Below are 11316 nucleotides of genomic sequence, written 5' to 3'. Positions count from 1 at the left end.
AAAAGGCTGTCTTTGTTCTCTCCCCCCCCCCCCTTCAACTGCTGGCAGTTGGAAAAGAGGAAAGAAAATGGAGTTTTGAAGGAATGCATATGGGAATTGCAGACAAAAGAAAAAAAACTAGAAGGAGACACGTAAAAGGGTTTTGGTTGGAGGTTGTTAACAACAACAAAAAGAAAAATGCTTGAAAAGCACCAGTAAGTTATAAGATTGTGATGTGGAAAGGTAATATAGAATTACAGGTTGTTTTTATGGATGGCTGTGATAAGTTTGTTCTATTTAAGCTACTTCCTTAACTGAGTTTATGGCTAACATATTGAAAATGTTATAAAATTCTTTGTGACTCATATGGAGTTTTCTTTTGTTTAGTCCTTTGTTCTGTGAAATACACAAGACAAGCCTCTGTGTGTGTGTGTGTGTGTGTGTGTGCATGTTTCTGAGAGGGAGCCCAAAGCTCTGGTTCTGTATAGGAATTCAACCCACATCAATCTTATAGGTCATCTCTGTGAAGATGAGGTTTCTGTTGTATTTATTCTGTTTATTCTGTTGTATTTGTGAATGTATTTATTCTAGTGACATGTTGTTGTTTTTCTGTAAACTGCTCCAGACCAAACTTGCTCTGACATTGAATTCCAAAATTAGCAGTTATGCAGCAGGGGGAGCTTTCAGCGGTCAGCTGGCCAACTGAGGGCTGAATCTTCCCACCTCTGCAAAAGTGCTGCTTATGGCTAAATGCATTAGGCATGAGAGCAAGCTCTATTTCATTCATTCTTATATTAAGTTGATTGTGATATTTCTGCCACTACTGAGTGTCATAAGCCTTTATATGTTATGTTTACTTATTTCCTTGGCGTGGTCTATCTTACCTATTTTCTGAAGAAAGGGGTGGGGGTACTTTTCTCTAAACCGGAAGTTTCCCTTCCAAATTCTTCCTCACAAATGAAAGCTGATCCCTGATAAACAATGTCAACTCCGCCCATTTCCGGATGGAAAGGGGAAAGAGGTTCTCTGAACAGCAGTTTGTAATTGTGGGTGAGAAGGAAAAATGGATTTTAAGATAAATTAGTCTAATTGTATTACTGTCATGTTTTTGCAAAATCTATGCAATATTTCTGCTAACTGATTTGATGTAAACTGAAAGCTACTAATCAAATGGTCTAAGGTTCAAAAATTTTTTAAATTTGACTCATCCACCAGCCCTGCTTTGCCTTCACAGCAGCTGAATCTTAAAATCCCAGACATGAGATTTGATGAAAGGAATTTTGTTTTGCCAATCCTGCAAGTGGCAAGGAGTTCCAAAGCACCGGTTTGCAATTCAACTTGGAAATTTCCCAGCTAAAAGGGATTAGTCTGGGGCAATAGATGGCTGACTCCCTCACACATGACCAAATATCATTTCACTTTGGTGGGGATCCTGGGGTTTGCATGGCTACTGCTTTGTTCTTAATCCAGCTAACTTACTTCCTTTTGAGCCTACAGAAGACCAAGAACATGCTTGCTTGCAAGATGTGGACTGCATCTATGCCAAGCCATCCTGATCTTAAAGATCAACCTCTCCAAAATGCAGACATTGATTTGTACACAGATGGAGGCAGCTTCATGTAAGATGGACAATGTAAGCTGGCTATGGAGTAGTGACTGACCATGAAGTTCTGGTGGTGAAATCTCTTTCTCCAGGTATCTCAGCACAGCTTGCAGAGCTCATCACCTTCAAGGTAATTTTTACACAACTCATGGGGCCACTTGGAAAGAAAGAAGATTTTTAACAGTGGGAAACAAGGAAGTAAAATATGGGACACAGATATCAGAACTCTAGACTGCTGTTACACTACTAGAAGAGGTTGCAGTCATCCATACCAGAGGTCACCAGAGGGTAATGACCCAGTGACAAAGGGTAATTGGATGGCAGATGCTGCAGTTAAAACTGCTGCTCCTTCTATTCCTGTTTCCAAGCATCTTTGATTCCTGTGCTAACTATCTTGGCACAACCCCCCCACATATTCAGAAAAAGGACATCGACTTTGCACCACAGCAGGAGGGCGCACTTAGAAGAGGATGTCTGGTAAAGAACAGCAGATGGATGTGGAATTCTTGCAGAACCAATCCTTTGGTTTTTCCTAGTCAATGCAAAGACACTTTTGTGCCTCTTGGATGTACCCTTTTGCAAAACATGTGGCAACAGCCTGTGTAATTTGTGTAGTAAACAATCCTACTTTACCAAGGTATAGTATCTCATTGGACATACCAAGTCAGGTAATGCCCAAGCTGTGGGTAGACAGAGGGCAGGGATTGACTTTACCTTTTTCCTTGTCTCGAGAGGTTGTTTTCGCTTTACAGAAATGTCAAACCCAAACTTGAATCCATCAGTGACTTGTTAATTATGAGGCTAAAGATGGAGAACTGGGACACCACAACTATCTACACGTGACCTAGATGAAGATCCCAAAGCCAGATGTTACTGACGGTGGAGAATGAAGTCAGTTATACTGGATGGAGATTGATTGCCCTGACAAAGGACTGTGTATGATTGTCAGCCAACATAGTGCGGTGGTTAGAGTGCTGGACTAGGACTGGGAAAACCCGAGTCCAAATCCTCATTCAGCCATGATACTTGCTAGGTGACACAGAGCCTGCCACTCAACCGATATGGCCTGCCTCACAGGGTTGTTGTAAGGAGGAAGAACAGGATACAGAAGAGAATGTGAGTTGCCACATGGAAACTGGACCTTGTTAGCAGTGACTATGCTTGACCTGAAAGGCTTTAATTCCTCCTCAAAGCCCCAAACTCACAAGGGGGTGAAAAATGTGAATGCCTTTTTCTTTTTGACTTTATTGCTGCTATTTTGCCCAGGATTGCTGTTTTGTTCTCGTGATCAGACACCAGCCAACCACACAAGCCATCAAGCCTTAAATGAAGACATCATCCCCTGGTCTTCGGAGAAGTGGGGGCCCAGGGAAAGCAGGGAAACAAAAATATAAATTGGAGAAAGAAAGAAAAAAATGCCAAAAGACCAAATTGAAAATAGCCTCAAGTTTTGTCCATCCTTTGTATTATTTGCCTTGAAAACTTGACTTTTCCTTTTGTGCTGATGGTTAGCACCCAGAGACTTAGTCTCAGGATGCTGTCCCTACATAGCAATAGCAATAGCACTTACATTTATATACCGCTCTATAGCTGGAAGCTCTCTAAGCGGTTTACAATGATTTAGCATATTGCCCCCCAACATTCTGGGTACATTGGGGGGGGGGAGGGAATTGGCAACTCACTTGCCTGTCTTTCTCTCAAGTAAACAGGTTTGCAACCAACAGTGCCTTGAATTGTCTTTCCAAGAAGGATTGGTCCTTCCCAGATCGAAGGAATACCTGGATCCATCACCAGAATGTAATCCCAAGGGAGTCTCCATCAACAGTGACCCAGGGAAACTAACCATCAGCAGCAGCAGCTACCAGAGAGCAGTCCCTATCTGCATCTCCAATCCAACCCACTGGTGACAGAACATCCATCTGCTACCCTGTCCTGTGTTCGAGGAAGAGGGCCCAATGCAAAATTCATCTTCCTGAAGACTGCCACTTTTCTCTGGAGTCATACATGCAACGGCATCTCCCCAAGCTGTGAAGCCCTGGAACCATCCTACCTGAGTAAGATACCTTGCCAAGGACACTATTTCAAATTCTGCCAAAGACACTATTTCAGATTGCCCACAAGGGGGGGGGGGGAGTCAAGGCTCCCAAACACATGAACATTCGAACAACACGGATCAGAGAACATCCAGGATAGCCAAAATCCTGCAACGTTGTACAAGAACATTTGGTTCTCAACTGAAGGACTAAAATATATTTTTCCTTACCAAGGACTTTTAGATTTTGAATTCTAAAGCTCTCCATGGCTTCCTTTTTGGCCATGACAGACTTTAGAGGACACTAAGGGGGGTGGGAGTTGATGATTTGCACCACTTTCTTATATTACTTTCTTGTAGTGACTATGTGCTATCATTATGTTGAAAACCTTGCTATCTCCTGTGCTGTAAGGTCATGGACCTCACATGCTTGCTCTCCAGTCATTTCCTTATTTGTTTCACTTACATATTGTGCCAATCATCTCATTGTTTTCAACCAGAGCATTTACCTGCAAGTCTGCACCTATCCCCAAGTTACTGGTCCCTTTGTGATCTAAGACATTAAGCTGGCCCAAGCTTTACTTGCTAATTTTATAGACACTTGTATTTGACTTGTATGATCTTTATGACCTGTCATTGCTATCGCTTTCCACAAGCTGATAATCCATTAATCACTAGAAGTACCTGGTTCCACAATGCTAGACTGTTATTGATACTTTATTTGGGATAAGCCAGCCGATCGCAGCCGCTCTAGGCTGCGCGGCTTGTTTGCCCTCAGCCCCACCCCCTGGAGCACGTGGCACTGGGAGCTAGCTCCCATTGGCCCGGCTCCGTCTCGGAGGCGTGGCTAGCAGCAGTGAACCGGCAGCAGGCCTGTGCCGGCTCAGTCCTTCCCTGACCGAGCAGAAGGAAGGACGTGCTGCTGCTCGGCTTCGGGGCCTCCACGTGGCCGGCTGGGTACCCGAATCGGAAGCCGGAGCAGGAGGCCCACGGGAGCGGAACGTCGGGGAGCAGTGCAGCGGCCCTTCGAGCGAGCAGCGGATTGGAGCGGCTCGGCGGCCAGGGCCTCTGTAGCCCGGCTGCCTGTGGTAACGGGCTCTGGGGGGATCACAGGAGAGGCTTTTAAGTCCTCCTCGGAACGGCCTTTGATCTTCGGGCCTCTCCACACAAGGGCTTCTAGGCCCTGGCAGGCCCAAGCTGCCCGGCATCGAGTGAGGGCAGCAGGCCGCCCCAGGCCCTCAGTAGGCCGCGCCAGGCCTTCAGCGGGGGGGCAATTGACTAACCCGGTCATCTGGGGGGAGGGTTGATTGGACGTTGGGGGTGTTGGCTTGAACTGTGTGGAACCCCTTCAACCCAGGGCCCGTTTAGGCCTTCTGCTAAGGGCGGCCTTTGCCTTTATTGTCGGGCCTGTAGGGCCTAACCCCCCACACACACCCATTTTGGGGGCCTGCATTGACTAGGCCTCCCTGGTGGGCTCGTGGGCCTCCCCTGCCGGGCCTAAGCTCCATTTGGGGGCCTTTCAGTGGGGCTGGGCCTTACCACGGCTAGGTGGGGCAGGCGCTGTGACTCATAGGCCTTCCTTGCCAGCGTAGGCCTCAGTCAGGCCTTGCGCCGGCCAGGTCACTCGTTTACGCACTTGAGGGCAGGGTACAGGCCCATAAGCTTCATCCTTTGGGACATGGGCCCTAAGAAAGCCCCAGTTAAGAAAGCCCCAGTTAAAAAGGGTGGGAAGGCTCCAGCCAAGAAGGGTGGCAAGCCAACGCGGCCACCTAAGAGGCCAAACGCACCCACCGAATCCTCCTCCGACGATGAGGGCGATTTGGAACTGGGCGCCATCAGGGTGTTTATAGCACGGCTGCAGGCCCTTGAGAGGCAGCGCACCACTCTAGAGGGCGACGAGGCAGGCAGGGGGCCTTCGGGGGTGCCCCCACATGCAAAAAAGTCAAACAGGGCAGAAAAGAAGGCAAAACTAATGCAGGGCTTTGCTGACCGTCTAGCAGCTTTGGAGGCGGCGGCGGGAACTGCCCACGAGGAACCAGCGGGGATCACGACACAACCGGCGGACTCAGGACCGGGAGACGGCAGGGACGACAATGGTGAGTCCCCCAGGGGGCCTGGCCGTGGGGACTGCCCTTTAGCACCCCCTACGGACCATACGGGTGGTTCCCAGGGCCAGTTAACTGGGCATCTCCACACGCCACCTGTAATCAGGTCTGGCAAGGGGGGAGCACTGCTTTGCCCACCCAGGGGCCAACGGCGCAGTTCAGCTCTGCTTGGCATACTGGGGATGGGCCCGTACCCTTGGGGGACCACCTCCTTCCAGCAGTTAAGGAACGGATTTGGAAAGGAGAGTGCATTGACGTGTTCCAATTGCTCTTCAAGGAGCCGGAGCCACTGGAGAAGGAGGGGTCCCAGGGGAAGGACAAGGAGAGGACAAAACGGAAGCCCATTGAGCATAATTGGGCAAATTGGGTTTCGGGGTACACAATCTACATGGGTGTTCTGATGCAGAAATATCCAGAGCGGGGCCCCCGCTCTCGTTAAGTATTTTGATATTATACACAGAGCCTTCATGGACTTTGCTGGTAATGCCTGGGAGCGCTATGACCAAGCGTTCCGCGAGCGCGCCTCCAGCAATGCGGGTATATCCTGGGAAAGGCAGCACCCCGAGTTATGGCTTCAGATTATGACACCCGCGAGGCCCTTGGTTGGCAAGCGCGCCGACAGCGGGCACCTCATTTCCAAAACACCGGCAGCGTCAGCGGCTTCGGCCTCAGGCGCACAGGGGGTTCAAGGTCCCCTGGTGTGCTGGGAATTTAACAAGAACGGGAAGTGTGCCCGCTCCCCGTGCAAGTACCGGCATGACTGTGGCTTCTGCGGTGGGCGGCACGCCAGTATCTACTGCCAGCGGGCCAAAGCCCTTAGGGGAAAAGGGGGATACCAAGGCCCGGGAGGGGCAAAGGGCCCAGCAGCCACGGCTGGAAAAGGGCCCCAGCCCAATTAAAATCCCGGTGCTCCGGAGGCTGCTGCGTGACTACCCCAACAGGGAGCGCGCACGCTATATTGAGGACGGTTTTGTGAAGGGGTTTAGGATTCCGTGCCAATCCAGGCGGGTCCATAGTTTTGCACGCAACCTAAAATCGGTTAGGGGGATGGAACACATAGTAGCGAAAAAGATAGCCAAGGAGGTGTCTCTGGGGAGGGTGCTGGGCCCCTTTGACAGGCTGCCACTGCCAACATTGCGGGTATCCCCTTTGGGCGTGGTCCCTAAGAAGGCGCCGGGAGAGTATAGGCTTATCCACCACCTGTCCTACCCAAGGGGCGACTCGGTTAACGATGGGATACCGGCGGACCTTTGCTCAGTACGGTATACATCGTTTGATGAGGCTGTGGCCATGATCAGGGGCTGCGGGCCTCGGGCACTGATGGCGAAGTGCGACATTGAATCCGCCTTCCGCCTCCTGCCCGTGCACCCTGATGACTTTGACCTTTTGGGCTTCGCATTTAAAGGGGGATTTTACATCGACAGAGCCCTCCCCATGGGATGCTCGGTCTCCTGTGCGGCCTTTGAGGCTTTCAGCTCTATGCTGGAATGGGCACTGCGCCGGAGGGCGGGGCTACGCTCCTCCGCTCACTATTTAGATGACTTTATTTTCGGAGGAAGGGAGGGCTCTGGCCAATGCCTACACTTACTGCGCTCATTCAGGGCACTCTGTGGGGATCTGGGGGTGCCACTGGCTAAGGACAAGACAGAGGGCCCGACCACGAAGCTTACATTTCTGGGGATAGAGCTGGACACGGTGGGACAGCTCTCACGCCTCCCCGGGGACAAGCTCGGCATCATGAGGGAATTGCTCAGGGAATGCAGAGAGGCTAGGAAGGTAACGCTACGCAAATTGCAATCGCTGGTTGGCCACCTGAACTTCGCTTGCAGGGTGGTGGCTCCAGGCCGCCCCTTTCTAAGGCGCCTGTGTGACGCCATGGTGGGGTGTAATCGACCCCATTTCCTCATTAGGGTGTCTACCGCCATGAGGGAGGATATGGGGCTCTGGCTCAGGTTCCTGGAGTCCTTTAATGGGGTGTCATTCTGGCGTTCTTCCCAGCTGCTCGAGGCCGACTTCCAGGTTCAGTCAGACGCCGCGGGCGGCCTTGGGTTCGGCCTGTACCTGAGAGGGCACTGGTGCGCGGAACGATGGCCGGGCAGCTGGTCGGAACGGGGAATCACAAGGGATCTCACCTTCCTCGAACTCTTCCCCATTGTGGTGGCGGTGCACATTTGGGCCGAGTCCTTCAAGGACTCGGTCGTGCGTTTCTGGTGCGATAATTTGGCCGTGGTTCAGATTATTAATAGCCAGACTTCCAAATCACAGAGGGTGATGGGGCTGGTGCGGGCCCTGGTTCTAACATGCCTTCGCCATAACACGCTCTTCACCGCCCAGCATGTTCCAGGGGTGCAGAACGAGGTGGCAGATGCCCTGTCTCGCTTCCAGATGCAGCGCTTCCGGAAGCTGGCACCTGGAGCCGCCAAGGAGCCCGAGCAGGTGCCCGAATGGTTGTGGAACCTTGGGATGTAGAGGCGTTTAGGGCCATCCAAGCCTCCATAGCGCCCAGGACACGGGTTGCCTACGACAAAAGGGTCAGGGCCTTTCTGCAGTTTAGAGCTCAGGTAGGATTGGTCCATGTGTGGCCTGTGCCGCCGGAACAGCTGATGCAGTACCTGGTGCACCTCCGTGCCCAGGGGCTGGCGGTGAGCACCATGGCCGGCCATTTGGCTGCGCTGGCTTTCTTTGGGAAAGCAAGGGGCCTCCCCGACCATTCTGGGGACTTCAGGGTCCGGCGCATGCTGGAGGGCTGGGCGAGGGAGACGCCCGTGCAACCTGACCGACGTAGGCCGGTCACCCCAGAGGCGCTGCAGCTGGCACTGCGGCAACTTGCCGGGGTTTGTGCGTCTCCTTATGAGGAGGTCCTGTTCAGGGCGGCAGCCTTGGTTGCTTTCTTCGGGGCCTTTAGGGTTGGAGAGATGTTCCCCAGGAGCAGGCACGGCCCCACGAGTAGGGTACTTCAATTCAGTGACCTCACCGTGGGTGCTTCCCGGGTGGTACTGCACCTTAGGTTTTCAAAAACAGATCAGAGAGGCAAGGGGCAGAGTGTCGCGCTGCATGCCGCTGGCGACCCGGGCTTGTGCCCAGTCCGTGCACTGGAGGACTACACGGAGGCCAGGGGTTCAGCTATGGGGTGCCTCTTTATCCACGCTAATGGGCGCCACGTGACCCAATTCCAGTTTTGGGCGGTGATGAGGAGAGCCTTTGTGGCGGCGGGGGTGCCTACCCAGGATCTGGCCCCCCACTCCTTTCGGATTGGGGCGGCTTCCATGGCTGCTCGGATGGGTTATTCGGGCCCGGAAATCCGGCGGCTGGGCAGGTGGCGGTCAGCGGCTTACCGCCGATACGTGCGGTAGATGGGCGCATAAATTCTGCCCCACCCCACCCCCACCCACGAACCATTTATTTGTGCCACTCCTAATGCTTTCTCCTCTTGCGCAGGGCCTCAGTCGGCTGGGCCGAGGGCGGCCGGGCAGCGCGCAAGAGTCCTCATACTGGGCCATTCCTTCATTTTCTGGGCACGCAAGTGGGCGCAGAGCGCCGACCCTGGAACCCAGCTTGGTTTGGGGCGTTGGGCCACTGTGGAGTGGCTTGGCCGGCGGGGCATGCGGAGGGCCCAGTTCCTGCCGATGCTGCACGAGTTCCTGGAAGGGAATCCTGTCCCGGATGTCCTGCTGCTGCATTTTGGAGGCAACGACCTGGTGGACCAGTCTGGCATTTCGCTCTCAAGACAGATTGCCCAGGACCTGGTGGTCGCCCTATCCTGGTGCCCGGGGCTGGTGGTCATCTGGTCTGACATCACTCAGCGGCGAGTCTGGAGGGGGGCGGTGAAGCAGAACAAGGTAGATAGGGCTAGGCGCGGGGTGAATGCGGCCATGGCGCGCTTCATCGCCTCAAAGGGGGGCGGGTGCATCCCACACAATGACATCGCGTTCTCGCTCCCCCAGTTATTCAGGGGTGATGGGGTGCACTTGTCCCCCCTTGGTATGAGGTATTTCTTAGACGATCTGCGGCTGGGGTTGGCAACAGTGCTGTTAGGCCTGTGGGGTGGCGGGGCGTCAAGCTAGGCTGACGCCCGCTGTGGCGGGCACAGTGCGGAGGTGAGCGGCTGATGCGGTGCGGCACCTTAGGTAAGCTTTAGCTGTAAGGTGGAGGGGCAGATCCCTTGAGGCTTTACAGATCAGGGATGCTGCCTTGCTCCCACCTCCCTGCAACCGACACCCTTCCGTATGGCTTTACAGCGTCGGACAGGTGATGTAAATTGCAGGGTCCTGACCTTAGGTCGGCAACGAAGGGCACCCCCTTCTGGAAGGTGGGCCGCCTGGAGCCGAGGTGTCTGTGCCATGAGATTCTAGGGCGGGGGTGGCCACGTGGTGCCCCCCCACCATCCGAGCCCGCACTGTTGCTGCTCTGAATGCCAACCCCAGCTGCCGTGCCTGTGCAGGCACTATCTTAAAACCTTGTACCCCTAATAAAGTGACCAGTTCCTCCATAATACTTCTGTGTCCGTGTCTCCTTGGGTCTGGGTGCAAGCCAGCCGATCGCAGCCGCTCTAGGCTGCGCGGCTTGTTTGCCCTCAGCCCCACCCCCTGGAGCACGTGGCACTGGGAGCTAGCTCCCATTGGCCCGGCTCCGTCTCGGAGGCGTGGCTAGCAGCAGTGAACCGGCAGCAGGCCTGTGCCGGCTCAGTCCTTCCCTGACCGAGCACCCTCCCTCCCTCCCTCTGGCATAGGTTGGGCTTTGCTGGTCGCCGTTTGGGGCCGGGCAGGAATTTTTTGGGTATACGCTTGATTGGCCTTAGCGTGCACCTTTTTTCGCCTGCCTCAACCTATACCAGTTAGTAGCAAGGTTGCTTAGCGGGATTGATTAGTTAGCCAGGGAATAGCTTGTGGTCACTTTTACCACGGGGTTGGCGGGCACAGTGCGGAGGTGAGCGGCTGATGCGGTGCGGCACCTTAGGTAAGCTTTAGCTGTAAGGTGGAGGGGCAGATCCCTTGAGGCTTTACAGATCAGGGATGCTGCCTTGCTCCCACCTCCCTGCAACCGACACCCTTCCGTATGGCTTTACAGCGTCGGACAGGTGATGTAAATTGCAGGGTCCTGACCTTAGGTCGGCAACGAAGGGCGCCCCCTTCTGGAAGGTGGGCCGCCTGGAGCCGAGGTGTCTGTGCCATGAGATTCTAGGGCGGGGGTGGCCACGTGGTGCCCCCCCACCATCCGAGCCCGCACTGTTGCTGCTCTGAATGCCAACCCCAGCTGCCGTGCCTGTGCAGGCACTATCTTAAAACCTTGTACCCCTAATAAAGTGACCAGTTCCTCCATAATACTTCTGTGTCCGTGTCTCCTTGGGTCTGGGTGCAAAGATGGGTTAAAACAATGTTGCTTGCTATAAGTTATATGACTTTATATGTACACCTTGCTGCTATGTGTAAAACTTTTTATCTATATCAAATCATGCCAGATATGGGTCGTTAAGGATATGTGTGTGATTTATAGAATTATACTAATTATGTTTGTAGCTCTAGGATGTTGTATGCAATGTATCTAGTTTCATTGCCATATGTACAGCCCATTTAGCACATACCATTTCTGTAAAAACT

The 11316-nt window shown here is 53.1% G+C and overlaps 1 protein-coding gene across 1 annotated transcript; it reads left to right on the top strand.

Moving 5' to 3' along the window:
- The first annotated feature begins 6310 nt into the window (after positions 1–6310).
- On the top strand, positions 6311–11029 carry LOC128342816 (uncharacterized). Its single transcript, XM_053290795.1, has 2 exons — positions 6311–8155; positions 9158–11029. The coding sequence occupies exons 1-2, from the start codon at positions 6476–6478 to the stop codon at positions 9545–9547; spliced, it is 2070 nt and encodes a 689-aa protein (XP_053146770.1). The 5' UTR covers positions 6311–6475; the 3' UTR covers positions 9548–11029.
- The last annotated feature ends 287 nt before the right edge of the window (positions 11030–11316 follow it).

This window comes from Hemicordylus capensis, chromosome 2, assembly GCF_027244095.1.
Source record: "Hemicordylus capensis ecotype Gifberg chromosome 2, rHemCap1.1.pri, whole genome shotgun sequence".
Lineage (NCBI taxonomy): Eukaryota > Metazoa > Chordata > Lepidosauria > Squamata > Cordylidae > Hemicordylus > Hemicordylus capensis.
This window is presented reverse-complemented; position numbering and strand designations above follow the sequence as displayed.